The sequence below is a fragment of the Nematolebias whitei genome, chromosome 16 (assembly GCF_014905685.2).
Source record: "Nematolebias whitei isolate Nwh7 chromosome 16, NemWhi1, whole genome shotgun sequence".
Lineage (NCBI taxonomy): Eukaryota > Metazoa > Chordata > Actinopteri > Cyprinodontiformes > Rivulidae > Nematolebias > Nematolebias whitei.
In genome coordinates this window covers 15437395-15450636 of record NC_056513.1, presented here as the reverse complement: position 1 = coordinate 15450636, position 13242 = coordinate 15437395, and the positions used below count along the sequence as shown (strand labels likewise).

Genomic DNA, 13242 nt, shown 5'->3' with positions numbered 1-13242 from the left:
AGCCCTAAAAAATGTGTTCCTCATAAATCAATTAAAACAAGGTTTCATCTTCAAATTGAACAGGAGTGAAAGACAGTGAGACACGAGCATTATTTCAAGGAAAGGTGTTTATTTTGCTTTAATTGTTTTTCCTAAATTGTAGACAAAAGTGATTAAAAAAATAACAGAAGGAACATAAATGTACATAATGGTTGTAGTAGTATTATGAAAGGAGCTCATGACGTAAAGTTGTTGAAAGTAGTTTCAAATGAATAAAGTATAAACTTGATTTTTGTACATTACCTGAAGACTTGAGAGACTTGCACTCACACACCCAACAGTTCTGCAGAAACAATGTTATGTTAACTAATATAAATTTAAGGATGATAAATATATTTAAGGAAATTTAGACAGCATAGTGCACGGGGCTTCCAAAATTCAACTTATGATTCCTTAATATTTGCATTAGATCAGCGTTTTTGTTGACTGTGAAGATGGTTCATAGATGAAATACAGGAATACAGTATTTTATTTTCTTACCTGGTATGGCTCCATCTGAACTTCTGTTGGAGTCAGCTGATATCATTAGCTGTCACATTCATTTAAGCACAAATAATACAAATAAAATATTTATGTTCAAATATTTTAGTATGAAAGCCAAAACTACACGAATTTATGTTTGAACACAAAACACATACTCTGAGTTTAGCTAGCATGCTACAAGCTCATAAACAGCGCCGTTTAGTGGTTGAATAGCCGTATTACCTTCATAACCTTCATAGCAGAAACGAAGCTGAATTATTTTAAACGTTAGAATATATATTTAAGGGCTGTCCGTAGTTTCCAGCTTGAGCGGCCTTTGATTTTGAACATTTTAGGCAAACTTATCGAGTTTACCTATAATGCATGACGGGAAATGTAGTAAAACTTCAATAGCCAATCAGATTACGGATAACTCACGTTACCCGGATGTAAAACTTCACAACAAAAAATTACCGGGAATTTCTTCAGCGAAAGCAGCCGCTGCCGAAGTTGAGAGAAAAATATAAATGAAAGCAGAGTTTTTGCTGTTCTTTGGCGTTAGGTAAAGTAGCTGCTGTTTGTGTGGTTGTAAATTGTTTCCACTTAAACCCAAAATGGACGAATACGACGAGATATTCGGGATTGAGGACCACTTCGACGAGCAGTTCGCCGACGAGCTCGAAGTGTTGGCTGAGATGGAGGAGGGTGAGTGGGAACCAGCTCTTCCATGTTTGTTTTCAGTGTTTGCCACTAAGGTTTAACATGGAAGTCCGGGTTTGTTTTCTGTGGTGCTCAGCCTTTTGTGATGCACTCAGCGTGGTGAACTTTCAAATTAAACGTTTTCGTCAATGAGTTCATTTTATGAGCGCAGTTAAAAGGCGAACCCAGTTCTGGCAGGCATGCTTAGAGTACGGTATATAAATAACTTTGCACAGCCGATAAAAACTTAATATTTGACCTCTTATGACAATAATACTTGTTTTTATTACTGTACCTTTTGTGATTGAAGCATTTCCATTGGCTTCCTGTCAATTTCAAAATATAATTCAAAATTTTACTTCTAACCTACAAAGCCCTCAACAACCTAGCTCCATCTTATATTACAAATCTTATTGTCAGCTGGTCGAAGCAGATGGCCACTTGTCCTGAGCCTGGTTCTGCTCAAGGTTTCTTCCTCATGAGGGAGTTTTTCCTTTCCACTGTCGCCTTCATGCTTGCTCAAGATGGATGAAGTTAAACTCAAAGCAGTCTGTTCCTCAGATAATTAATTTGATTAACGTTTATATATATGAATGATTTTGTTCAGTGCCCTGAGATGACTTCTGGTGTGACTTGGCGCTACATAAATAAACTGAATTGATTTTATTGTTTACAATGTAACCCTTTATTTCTGTCTTCTGGGCTCTGCAGAGACATTTGGCATTTGAGATGAAAGAGAGATTTAAACAACTGGACAGTTTTCAAAATCGATTATTTGAAATTAAATTATTTGTCTGGTCAAATTTAGGACTTGTATAAATGTGTGTGTTTCCTGTAATCTTCTGTTTATGTAAAAACAGTCAAGTAATGCATTTATAATCAAGCTTTGGGGACAATAAGTTGATAGCACAAAAGAACAAATTGGTTAATAGAAGGTCTAAAAATAGTTTGAGTTTATGTACTTTTTTCAACAAGTGTGTATAAATCATGTTACTATTCCCTGAAGTGGTAAAAATGTGACTGAGATTTGTTTCAGATGAAATGTCAAAGCCTGCAAAGCGTCAGAAACAAGGTTCAGGAGACGACATTGCTGACATCGAGCACCTGTTGGACGATCATCCCATCAGTGAGTTTTATTTTTAATTCCATGTTTATTTGGCTCTTGCGCTTGATCGCTGTTTTTACACTTGTACCTTCAATCAAATAAGTTATCTATGAAGCACACTAATAGGAACTGCTTATGGCAGCACACTAAACAATAAATTATATATAAAAAAAATAACCAAAGATTTTTCTGGTAAAAGCAAATAAAAAATATGACAAGACTTAAGATGAAACCATTAAAATGATGCTAAGAGACTTAAAAACACTTAGAGTTGAAGCCTGTCTGATATGAAGCGGCAGCTAGGTCCACAGTTTAGGAGATATTTTAGTCAAAAAACAACAATAAATAAATAAAATGATTTTGATTTAAATGAAGGTAAATTTGAGTATCATCTGTGCAGAAATTAAAATATTAAATTTTTCGACGATCTAGCCCAAGAGGACGAGCATGTTGATGGAAAATAAAATGGTTCCAAGAATAGATTCTTGGGGAACTCCACATATGAAAGGGCACTGAAGAGGAAACAGATTCTCCAAGGCTTACGGGCTTGAGTCAGCTGTTGGGTCTTAAAGCACAGGAGCAGCTGAGACTCCATTACTGATCAAAGTTAATTTAAAACTATCAAAAAATGCCGTTTCAGTTCGGTGATGAGATTTAAACCCAGACTGACACATTTCAAGAATGGTGTTGAAAAGGACTGCAGTTGCAGTTTTTAACTAGAACTACAATTGGAACGAATAAATGAGTGAAAGTTATTTGTCTTCAGCAACTACTGAACTGAACAACACCTGAGCTGAAACTGCTTTTAAAAGTCACAAAAATGTCAGACCCAACAACTTTGAACACTTTCTTTAAAATGATTAAAAAACATAATTTAGACAAGTTGTTCATGTTGTTTAGTATTTTCAAATGGAAAACTGAAATGATGGAGGTAGATGATTCATGTTGTGTAACTTGTTGGTAAAAGTAAAACATAGGAATTTGTCACATGTTGTCCCCACCATCACAAACATCTACACCTGCATCATGAAGGACCCCACTCACCCAGCACACACTTTTTTGCCCTGCTCCCCTCAGGAAGGAGGTTGAGGAGCATTAAGTGTAGAACCACTAGACTGAGGAACAGCTTCTACCCTGAGGCTGTTAGACTCATGAATCTCTAACCAGAATAATCACTGTGAAAAATCACATCATGTTGCTGCTGATCTGTTTCATGTTGCTGCTTATCTGTTTCTTGTTGCTGTGTTCATGCGTGCACATCTGCTCACACAGACTCATGTTCATGCTGCTGTTCGGTGTATTGTTTTTTATGCTATTAGTGCTTAGTGTATTTAGTTAACGTTTTTCTTTGTATCTTAGATCTTTTTACCGTTTTTCTTTTACATTTTATACTTTTGTTGGATGTAACTAGGACCCTGTGTACACAATTTCATTCCACCACATGTACCACATGTGGTGTGTATAATTAATAAAGAACCTTGAATCCTTGAGAAGTTACCTAGAACAGAGTCAAGTAGAGAAAATAACCTGAGGATTGTGAAAGTTGTTTTCGGTGACATTAAAGTAAACAACAACTGCTTTTTCAGATTTGACTTTAGTTAAAGTTTCAACTGCTGCTTTCAGCTCCAAAGGCGAAGCGGCAGAAGCAGGATGCCGGTGTGGTAAAGCAGCTTTTTAAGGCTGCAGAAAGTCGGGAGCGTAAAGTCCCAACACGGCATGATGGCATCACACCACCATCCTCTCCTGAGCACTACGAGCCCTCGGACACCTTCAGGTAGGAGAGACGTACTGTATGCTGAACGTTGGGAAAACCGAAGGCTTGCCTGTCTGATAATGTGACTCCGTGCACTTTAGACTGTTACAGAAAACAAGTATTAACTGTTTCTTTGCAGTGACCGTGCAAGAGGTCATGCTCTTTTAACTTGCAGACGTGGTTCTTGTGCTCTGTTTACTTTAAGTTGACGCCAGACTTTTACTCACAAACTGCTTCCTAATAAAATCCTTAAAAGTTCCACAGATGTCTTGTGGCTTAGAATATAATATTCCTCCTAGTATACGTTTTATAATAGATCAAGATAATTTTATTATGTGAAGCTTAGTCGTTCAGGAAGGGAACGCTTGTCTATGAAGGGGCTTTTGCTGTGCGTTTTAGGTCTCCTCCTGCTGTGCTGGATATCAGTGGCTTAGCTGAGATCCCAGAGACTCCCAGTCGACCCCTGACAGCTGCTTCACCATCATCCCTGCACGTTCTCAGGCGACCTCCTTCGGAAGGAGAGTACATCAGTGTAACAGATTCATCGGGGAATCGGGTTTACCTCAGACAGAAAGAAGAGATGGAGACGAAGGTTAAAGGCTGCACACTTGTTCCCTTATGTTTAATTTGCACGTCTTTCTCCTGTAAACGTCTTCAAACCGCCCCAATTTACAGAAACACGTCTTTACAGTAAATGTACAGATTATATCAGAGGATTTTTTTTTTGGATTGTTATATATTTCTGCAGCTCGTGGACTCCAGACTTGCACCAAACTCGTACGGTGCACTGGGGCTCCTGGCAGTGCCATTAAGAGTTTTGAAAGAACAAGAGGCAGAGCGGGTGAGTGACTCCTGCAGCTTTAAAAAATATACCACGATATGAAAAGCAAGTTTTATATCTTATGGTAAATTAGAAATTCTGCTGTGCCTTTATTCTCCTTGTATTTTATACATAAATGCCATATATTGGGAGGAAAAAGTTCAACAATATAATAAATGCTAAACTTAATTATGTGAAATTATTTGATTAAGAATAATAATACAGTATTGCAATAATAATATAAGATTTAAATTTGAGAACATTAAAATGCAGCTTAATGATTTAAATTTTGTTAGCTTCAAGCTACCCATTTGCGCTTATAATTTCAGCCTTTAACATTTCAACAACTATTTACCGTATGTTTTGCCGTACACGTCGCTCCGCTGTATAAGTTGCATCAGTCCCAATATGTCTAATAAAGTGGAAAAATCAATAAATATGTCGCTTTGCAGTATAAGTTACATCTGTTATGCGTCACCAATGACAACCTGGAAACGTGGTCCGGTGTTGTGCCAAAAATCGATGGGCTGACAAATGGCAGCTGCGGGAGCGTGCACGGGAGGACTTTAACAAGAATTTAACAAGATTAACACTTAAAAACAATTTGTTTGCTCGAAATTATAGTAAAGGTGTGTCCAGTCTAACTTTTCCTTAATAAATTCACTTTGATGCTCAAATCAGCTGCATTTCAAAAGCCGATACGCGGCAGTAGGAACGCACAGAGGGCCAAGTTGCTGTGCGTTTCTTCGAAATTTAACAAGATAAGCACCTAAAACAATTATTTGTTTGCTCCTAATTATAGTAAAGGTGTGTCTCAGTTGAACTTTTACTTAATAAATGCTCTTTAATGGTCAAATTAGCTGCATTTCACCAGGGCGGCGCAACAAAAATGAAGCAGATTTGACGGTCAGTCCAAGCAGCGAGCAAAGATAGAAACTATTCTATGGCAAGCTGATTGTGTCATTAATAGCTGGTGAAAATTCTCAGTCATCCAGGACATGGACTACATGATACAAAGGCATGCCATACTACTTGAGCGCCATCTAGCAGCTGAAAATGATAGTGCTCAATATTTTCAGTCAGAATGAATGAAAACGGTCATATCTCAGCCAAACATTGGTTTATAATATCAGAAAAAAAATCCATAAATATGTCGCTTCGGCCTATAAGTCGCAGGGAATGCAAATTATGCAAAAAAACGCGACTTATACAGCGAAAAATACCGTAATTAGATGAACTACTGATGCAGAGAGCTGTGAAGGCAGCATTATGATGCTTTCAAGTGCTCAGCTGCACATCTTTCAGCCTCATCACATCATTTAAGTGAGTGATTTGATTGGCTGTGGTCCCAGTAACTTATCCTGTACTGGGCTACGGCTAATTCCTCAAACAGACTGCATATAATTTGTTCACATTTTAAACACTTTTCAGACAGAAAGAATGAGCTCAGAGGTTTAATTTGTATAGTTTAATATTACCATGAAAAAAGATCATTATGTACAAAGTGATGATCTTTTTAATTAAATTGTGACGATCAGCTTAAACACTTTTTTAGTAAATTTAATAAATCTGTCTGAGAGAAAGGAAGATTAAAAAAAGCTAAATTAATTTAATGAATTAATCAGTCTTGGGTTTAAGACTGGTAAAAATAAAATATGTGGATTATTTATCTAATAAAAAACAAAGAAACACTTATTTATGGTTTAGTACACGTGTCTTGTTGGTTATTGTGTAGCTGTTCAGAGGCCCGGGGGTGTTGGCAGGTCTGAAGTGAGCGTGTTGAGCAGATTCATCAGAAACCATGAAGCTTGATTTGTAGCTCTGCATCAAGTCTAAATGTAAGGACACTTAAAGATTTATTCTGAATTCATGCAGCGCCACCAGCAGGTTGTTGAGGAATCACAGCGTCTTACAGAGCTGCTGGACAGGTACCTCTCACACACACATGCACGCGCAGGTAGTAAAGCTCCATTTTTGAAGTTTTTCTGTTTGAGCGTCTCGTTCCAGCAGCGTGAACGGCGTCTTTGCTGCATCTGAAAATGACGAAAATGAGGATCTTGAAGACGCAGAGGGACGGGCGTCTCGACTGTGGGTGGACAGATTTTCTCCACGCCACTTCACAGAGCTTCTCAGTGATGATGTAGGTGAAATCTATTCCTGCACAATGCCATTCAGTAGTCCCTCGTTTATTGCGGGGGTTGCGTTCCGGACCCCCCCACAATAAGTAAAAATCCGCGAAGTCTGAACACTATATTTATTTTAGTATTTATACATATTTTAAGGGTTTATAAACCTCTTGCAATGTTCTAAACTCTTAAATCTGCGTAATTTTAACAACATGCGTACTGTATATAGTAAATGGACTGTATTTATATAGCACCTTTCTATCTTCTCAACATACTCAAAGCGCTTTACACTACAATCTGTGCCTCATTTATCCATTCACACAGCACTCTGCTAGATCTGCACAAAGATAATTGAACAAATCATTCTAAAGAGACGAATCAGAGCTTTATCACATTCAAACACCGATGGGACACACATTGGAGGCAATGAGGGGCTCAGTGTCTTGCCCAGGGACACTTCGGTGTGTGACTGCTGGTGGATTTGAACCCCCAACTCTTGCATTGGAGGATTACTGCTCTAACCACTCAGCCATGGCTTCCTGTCAAGTCAAGTATATATACTGCACAGTAGAAAGGTTTGTAGCCTCAGTCATCCAGGTAGATGACGAAAAAGGTTAACTCATGGAATCTGGACCAGTTTCTCCCTTAAAGAAACTGGTCCGACATGATTTAAGCTTTTTTTTGTTACTGCACTGTAGCTACTGCAAAATTTTATATGAGTACTAATCAGCCCGGGTCCGGTTCTGATCGGCTCTCTGCAGCCGTTGAGCACCAAGACCTGCACAAAACCACACAAAGTCAAAGTCCCGGTGAGCTTCCGGAGAAAACACCGGACCTCCAAGCAACGCCTCCCCGCTCGATAGGCCTCATGAGCCGGCATGCAGCACTCAGGTTGACTGATGAGGCTGGAAGTTCAGTTCTGATCCATTTCCCAGTCGGTTCCATACAGCTCTCTGCATCCACTGAGCGCCAAGTCACTATGAATAAGGACCAAACGTTTTCGGATCAGATCAAAAATTTCCCTCCATTTCAGCAGAAAGCAGCAGCTGGAATCACTGTTGGCTTCTGGGTAATGTAGTTCTTTTGAGTGGCAATACGGTGCAGGCTTATTGAGAGAAAACTACAAAATGGCGGCGCCTGTCCGAAGTATTTTTATTTAACTTTTTTACTGTATTCCGTATTGTCACAGTCATGCGAGTAATATTAAAGTTGACAACTGTGTATCATGTATGCATTTTTTTTGACGTGTACAATCTTAGTTGGAAAAACGGCGAAAGAGCGAGTCTACAAAAGTCGAACCGTGAAGTAGCGAGGGATTACTGCAAACCCATAGTCCTCCTCTCTTGTACAGACACATTTGGTGCTTTAACGTTTTGCTGCAGTTTACAAACCGCTGCTTGCTCAAGTGGCTGAAGCTGTGGGACACGGTGGTGTTCGGCAGAGAGAGGAAGTCCCGCCCTGCTCGCTCTGACAGACAGGCTGCCAGTCAGAACGCCTTCAAACCCAATCAGGGAAATCAGAACCCAAATCGCTTTAAGAGTAAGATTGAGATAACCGAGGAGCTTCTGGAGGCCGAACTGGATCAATATAAACGACCCAAGTTTAAGGTAAAGCAGATTATTGTATCAGCTTTGGTTTAATGAGCTTAACGGATTAAAAGATAACTATTTCTTGTGTCTGTTTAGGTGGTGCTGTTGTCCGGTCCTCCTGGTTTAGGGAAGACAACTCTGGCTCACGTCATAGCGAAGCATGCTGGGTACAACGTGGTGGAAATCAACGCCAGGTTGGACGACTTGGGTTAAAACATCACAGCTCAGTTTATTCGCTGTCCTGACGTGTTATTTGATGCCGTTTCTGCAGTGATGATCGCAGCGCCGAGGTCTTCCAGAAACGCATCGACACAGCGACGCAGATGAAGTCCGTTTTAGGAGCCAACGAGAAGCCGAACTGCCTCATTATAGACGAGATCGATGGAGCGCCTGCGGTAATGTCAAGACTATGTTTTAAACAAGAAAACAAGTTGTTAAAGGCCTTGCATATCACCATAAAACGTTTCTTGTTTCTTTTAGTTAGAGTAAAACTGAGAAATAATGGAGTTGTAGCTGTTCTGGTCAAACTCTGAAAACAACTTTAAACACGTTCTCATGCGAGATGTCACACTTAGGGTGCGTGTTGCAAGTCAGATTTTAATTCAGCATCTGTAAAATTCACTGAGTCATAGCCGTTTTTGTGTGGACTAATGTTGATTAGTTGTGGCGGCCATGTTGAATTGGTTTGGCTCCACAATATATTCAGTTATAGATGTACATCCAGTGATGTAAAGATTTTTCACTGGTAACAGACAAATTCACACAGACACGAGCAAAGCCTTATGTTCTGCCTCTTTTTGTGGCAGTGATGAATATAATTCATTTCGGTTTATATAGCGCCAAGTCACAACAGAAGTCATCTCAGGGCACTGAACAGAAACATTCATATTTATAAAAACTCAATAACGTTATTTATCTAACGTAGCGTAGCCAGTAGATTGTGTTGAATCTTCATTTGTCACAGTCTCCCATCCTGAGCAAGCACAAAGGCAACAGTGGAAAGGAAAACTTCCTCACAACAGGAAGGAACCTCCAGCAGAACCAGGCTCAGGATGAGTGTCCATCTCCTTCAACCGGCTGGGTTTGAGAGGAGCAGGAAAGAGGAACAGATACACAATGGCAGGTCAAGAATGGAGGCGAGCAGGTCCCTCACTAGGAGGAAAGAAAAAAAAAAACACGTTAGGATTATATTAATAATTACAAATACAAACAATTCATTTGTAACTATTAATTTGATGAAATGAGGTCAGTTTGTTCTCTAGTAGTCAAAGCTTATAGCAGCATAGGATAAGGGATAGGTCAGGAAACACAAGCCAATCCTAACTATAGGATTTATCAGAAAGGAAAGATGTAAGCCTAATCTTAAAACTGGACAATGTGTCAGCCTCACGGTCAGAAACTGGAAGTTGGTTCCACAAGAGAGGAGCCTGAGAACTGAAAGATCTTCCTCCCATTTTGCTTTTGGAAACTCTAGAAACCACAAGTAAACCTGGAGAGCACATTGCTCTATTGGGAAAATGTGGGAATATACATTTTTAGTTGTAAATGTTTCGCTCTCCTTTCCTCTGCAGGCTGCCATCAACATCCTGTTAGCGGTTTTGAACAGAAAAGACGGACATGGCGGAGAGGCCATAACAGAGGCGACGACGAAGAAGAAAAAGAAGAAGGAGCCCATCTTGCTTCGACCAATCATCTGCATCTGCAACGACCTGTATGAGACACCGACTTTTATGAGCAGCATCAAACTGAAGACTTTTAATGTTGGTTTTCAGATTTTCACGTTGCCTCCGTTTTCCTTTAGTTACGTTCCAGCTCTCAGACCTCTCAGGCAGCAGGCCTTTCTACTGGCTTTCCCTCAAACTCAGCCTTCCCGTCTCACTCAGAGACTCGCGGAGGTCAGTGCACACACACACACACTCGCAATGAGAACACGCAGATCATTGAGTTTCTGAGCAGAGCTTTTGTTTTCAGATCTCACAGCGGCAGGGGCTCAAAGCAGACATCGGCGCTCTGATGTCGCTGTGCGAGAAAACGGACAACGACATTCGCTCCTGCATCAACACGCTGCAAGTGCGTGCCGGCATCGTGAAGGAAGCTGTCTGTTGCATTTGTAGTAAATAAACTATAAGTTTTGTTTGTGGTTGCGCAGTTCCTCCACGGCCGCGGCCTCAAGCAACTGGACACCAGAACTGTCCAGAATATCTCAGTTGGACAGAAGGACCAGAATAAAGGCTTCTTCCATTTGTGGCAGGAGATCTTCCAGTTACCTCGAATTAAAAGGTTTGTTTTATCAGTTCTGCATTCAGAAAGAAGAAGCAGGTGTTACTTTTCCACTTAATAAATTTAGAAATCTAACAGCTTTTGCAGAAAACAATTGGTTTTGCCATTTAGTTCTCATACTGAAGTTTAGTTTAATCAGATTTCTGACTGACTTGATCTTTAGGCTCCTCATACACACTGTATACTTACTGTGTGTGAACATCCAGCTATGTGATTTCTATGGTCAATAACTGATGTAATTTTTATTTAATGGTCAATATGAATTTTTAATTGAACTATAATTACCTAAAAGAACTACAGTATATTTAAAAACCTTTACAAAATATTTAATATTTTATCAAATAAAAGGAACCAACACATGTATCAGATGTGTTGAGATCAACTAGAGACAAAATCACGTTTTCAGTTTCAAATCTGACGTGTCATCCACACTTCTCTGGTTTTTTAGGCTCCCCTTTTCTCAGGAGCTCGTTGCTGATTTGTTTTGTTTCAGGAAACGTATCAGTGAGGGCTTTGAAGAGGCGCCCGGTTCAGGAAGTGGAGCTGAAAGGTTTCAGCACGTTTTACACCTCGCTTCATCCAGTGGCGAATATGAAAAGGTGTCTCAGGTAATAAACTCAACTGCTTTTCTTCGGTCTCTGCACCGAAACAAGTTTTGATCAACAGTTTGATAGAATCAACGAGTTAAACCAACAGTATTTCTCTTTTGTTGATGCGTTGCCTGTTTTTCCTCAGGGTCTGTATGATAATTATTTGTCCATGCGGGTGAGAGATCCCAACCTGCACAGCGTATGCGAGGCTCTGGATTGGCTCGGGTTCTCTGACAGGCTGAACCAAGTGATTATGCACGGACAGAACTTCTCTCTGATGAGATACCTGCCCTTCCTGTCCGTCGCATTTCACTTCCTGTTTGCTCACACAAATGTGCCACGCATCAGTTATCCCCACAGCCAACAGGAGGTACTAATACAACAACCAGAGTGGAGTCACAGGAAGTGATTCATAACAAATAAATAAATGAACATCAGCTCATGTTGCAAAGGGAGCAAATATTACCTGCAAACTTTGTGTATTTTTAGCCAAAGCAATGTCAGAAACTTAAGTCTCTACCTGACATGTGTCTTCTCCAGGCTTCGTCCCGTCTCCTCAGCTGCAGGAATGCTATGTCCACCATGTTGGCTGAAATCCCAGCAAGCATCCAAGAGAGAATCAGCCGCCTCAGCCTGACCCTCGATATTCTCACTCTGCTCCTCAACATCATCTGTCCCAAACTACGGCCTGTATGCTGTTTATTTATTTACTTACTCACTTATGTACTTACTTTCGTACTTACATACTTACGTACGTACTTACTTACATACTTACGTACTTACTTACTAACGTACTTGCTTACGTACTTACATACTTCTTATGTACGTACTTACAATTACTTACATACTTACTTATGTTTTTTATTTACGTATGTACGTACATACTTACTTACTTATGTACCGGTACTTATTTACTTACGTACTTACTTACTAACGTACTTGCATACTTACTTATGTACATACTTACTTACATACTTACTTATGTATTTACTTACGCACATACGTACTTACTTACTTACATACTTACTTACTTATGCACTGGTGCTTATTGCGTACTTACTTACTAACTTACTTACTTACATACTTACGTACTTACTTACTTACTAACTTACTTACTTACATACTTACTTACATACTTACATCCTTACTTACGTACTTACTTACATACTTACATCCTTACTTACGTACTTACTTACTAACGTACTTACTTACGTATTTGCATGCTTACTTATGTACCTACTTATTAACGTACTTACTTACTTGCGTATTTACTTCTGTACATACTTACGTATTTACATACTTGCTTACTTACGTGCTAGCATACTTGCTTATTAACATACTTACTTACGTGCTTACTTACTTACTTATGTACCGGTACTTACTTATTTACGTACGTACTTACTTACGTACGTACTTGCTTATTTACTTACATACTTACTTATTAACATACGTACGTACTTGCTTTCTAACATACTTAAACGCTTACTTCTTTGAAAGCATATATTGTAAGTCTGTGTAGACGTCTGGCTCTTCCATCCCTGGTTTCTGGTCCCTGCTTCAGTTTGTGGCGCTCGTGTTTTGTGTATTTCCTGCAGGTGAACCCGCAGCTGTTCAGCAGCAGAGAGAAGGAGCAAATGCACGAGCTGATCGACACCATGCTGGCCTACAACCTCTCATATAGACAGGACCGCACACCTGAAGGGCAGTACACATACGTGCTTGAGCCGTGAGTACACACACACACACACACACACACACACACACACACACACACACACA

General features: G+C 39.7%; 1 protein-coding gene across 1 annotated transcript in view; it reads left to right on the top strand.

The window, feature by feature from the left end:
* The first annotated feature begins 1115 nt into the window (after window positions 1-1115).
* chtf18 (CTF18, chromosome transmission fidelity factor 18 homolog (S. cerevisiae)) overlaps window positions 1116-13242 on the top strand; it is a 20093-nt gene continuing 7966 nt past the window's right edge. Inside the window, exons 1-18 of the mRNA XM_037690304.1 lie at window positions 1116-1206; window positions 2237-2326; window positions 3929-4079; window positions 4458-4650; window positions 4807-4899; window positions 6754-6806; window positions 6886-7018; window positions 8387-8611; window positions 8690-8787; window positions 8865-8988; window positions 10165-10304; window positions 10395-10488; window positions 10565-10663; window positions 10743-10873; window positions 11367-11481; window positions 11609-11833; window positions 12004-12153; window positions 13059-13189. Of these exons, the coding sequence (XP_037546232.1) occupies window positions 1116-1206; window positions 2237-2326; window positions 3929-4079; window positions 4458-4650; window positions 4807-4899; window positions 6754-6806; window positions 6886-7018; window positions 8387-8611; window positions 8690-8787; window positions 8865-8988; window positions 10165-10304; window positions 10395-10488; window positions 10565-10663; window positions 10743-10873; window positions 11367-11481; window positions 11609-11833; window positions 12004-12153; window positions 13059-13189 (2336 nt within the window). The remainder of the gene's footprint in view (window positions 1207-2236; window positions 2327-3928; window positions 4080-4457; window positions 4651-4806; window positions 4900-6753; window positions 6807-6885; window positions 7019-8386; window positions 8612-8689; window positions 8788-8864; window positions 8989-10164; window positions 10305-10394; window positions 10489-10564; window positions 10664-10742; window positions 10874-11366; window positions 11482-11608; window positions 11834-12003; window positions 12154-13058; window positions 13190-13242) is intronic.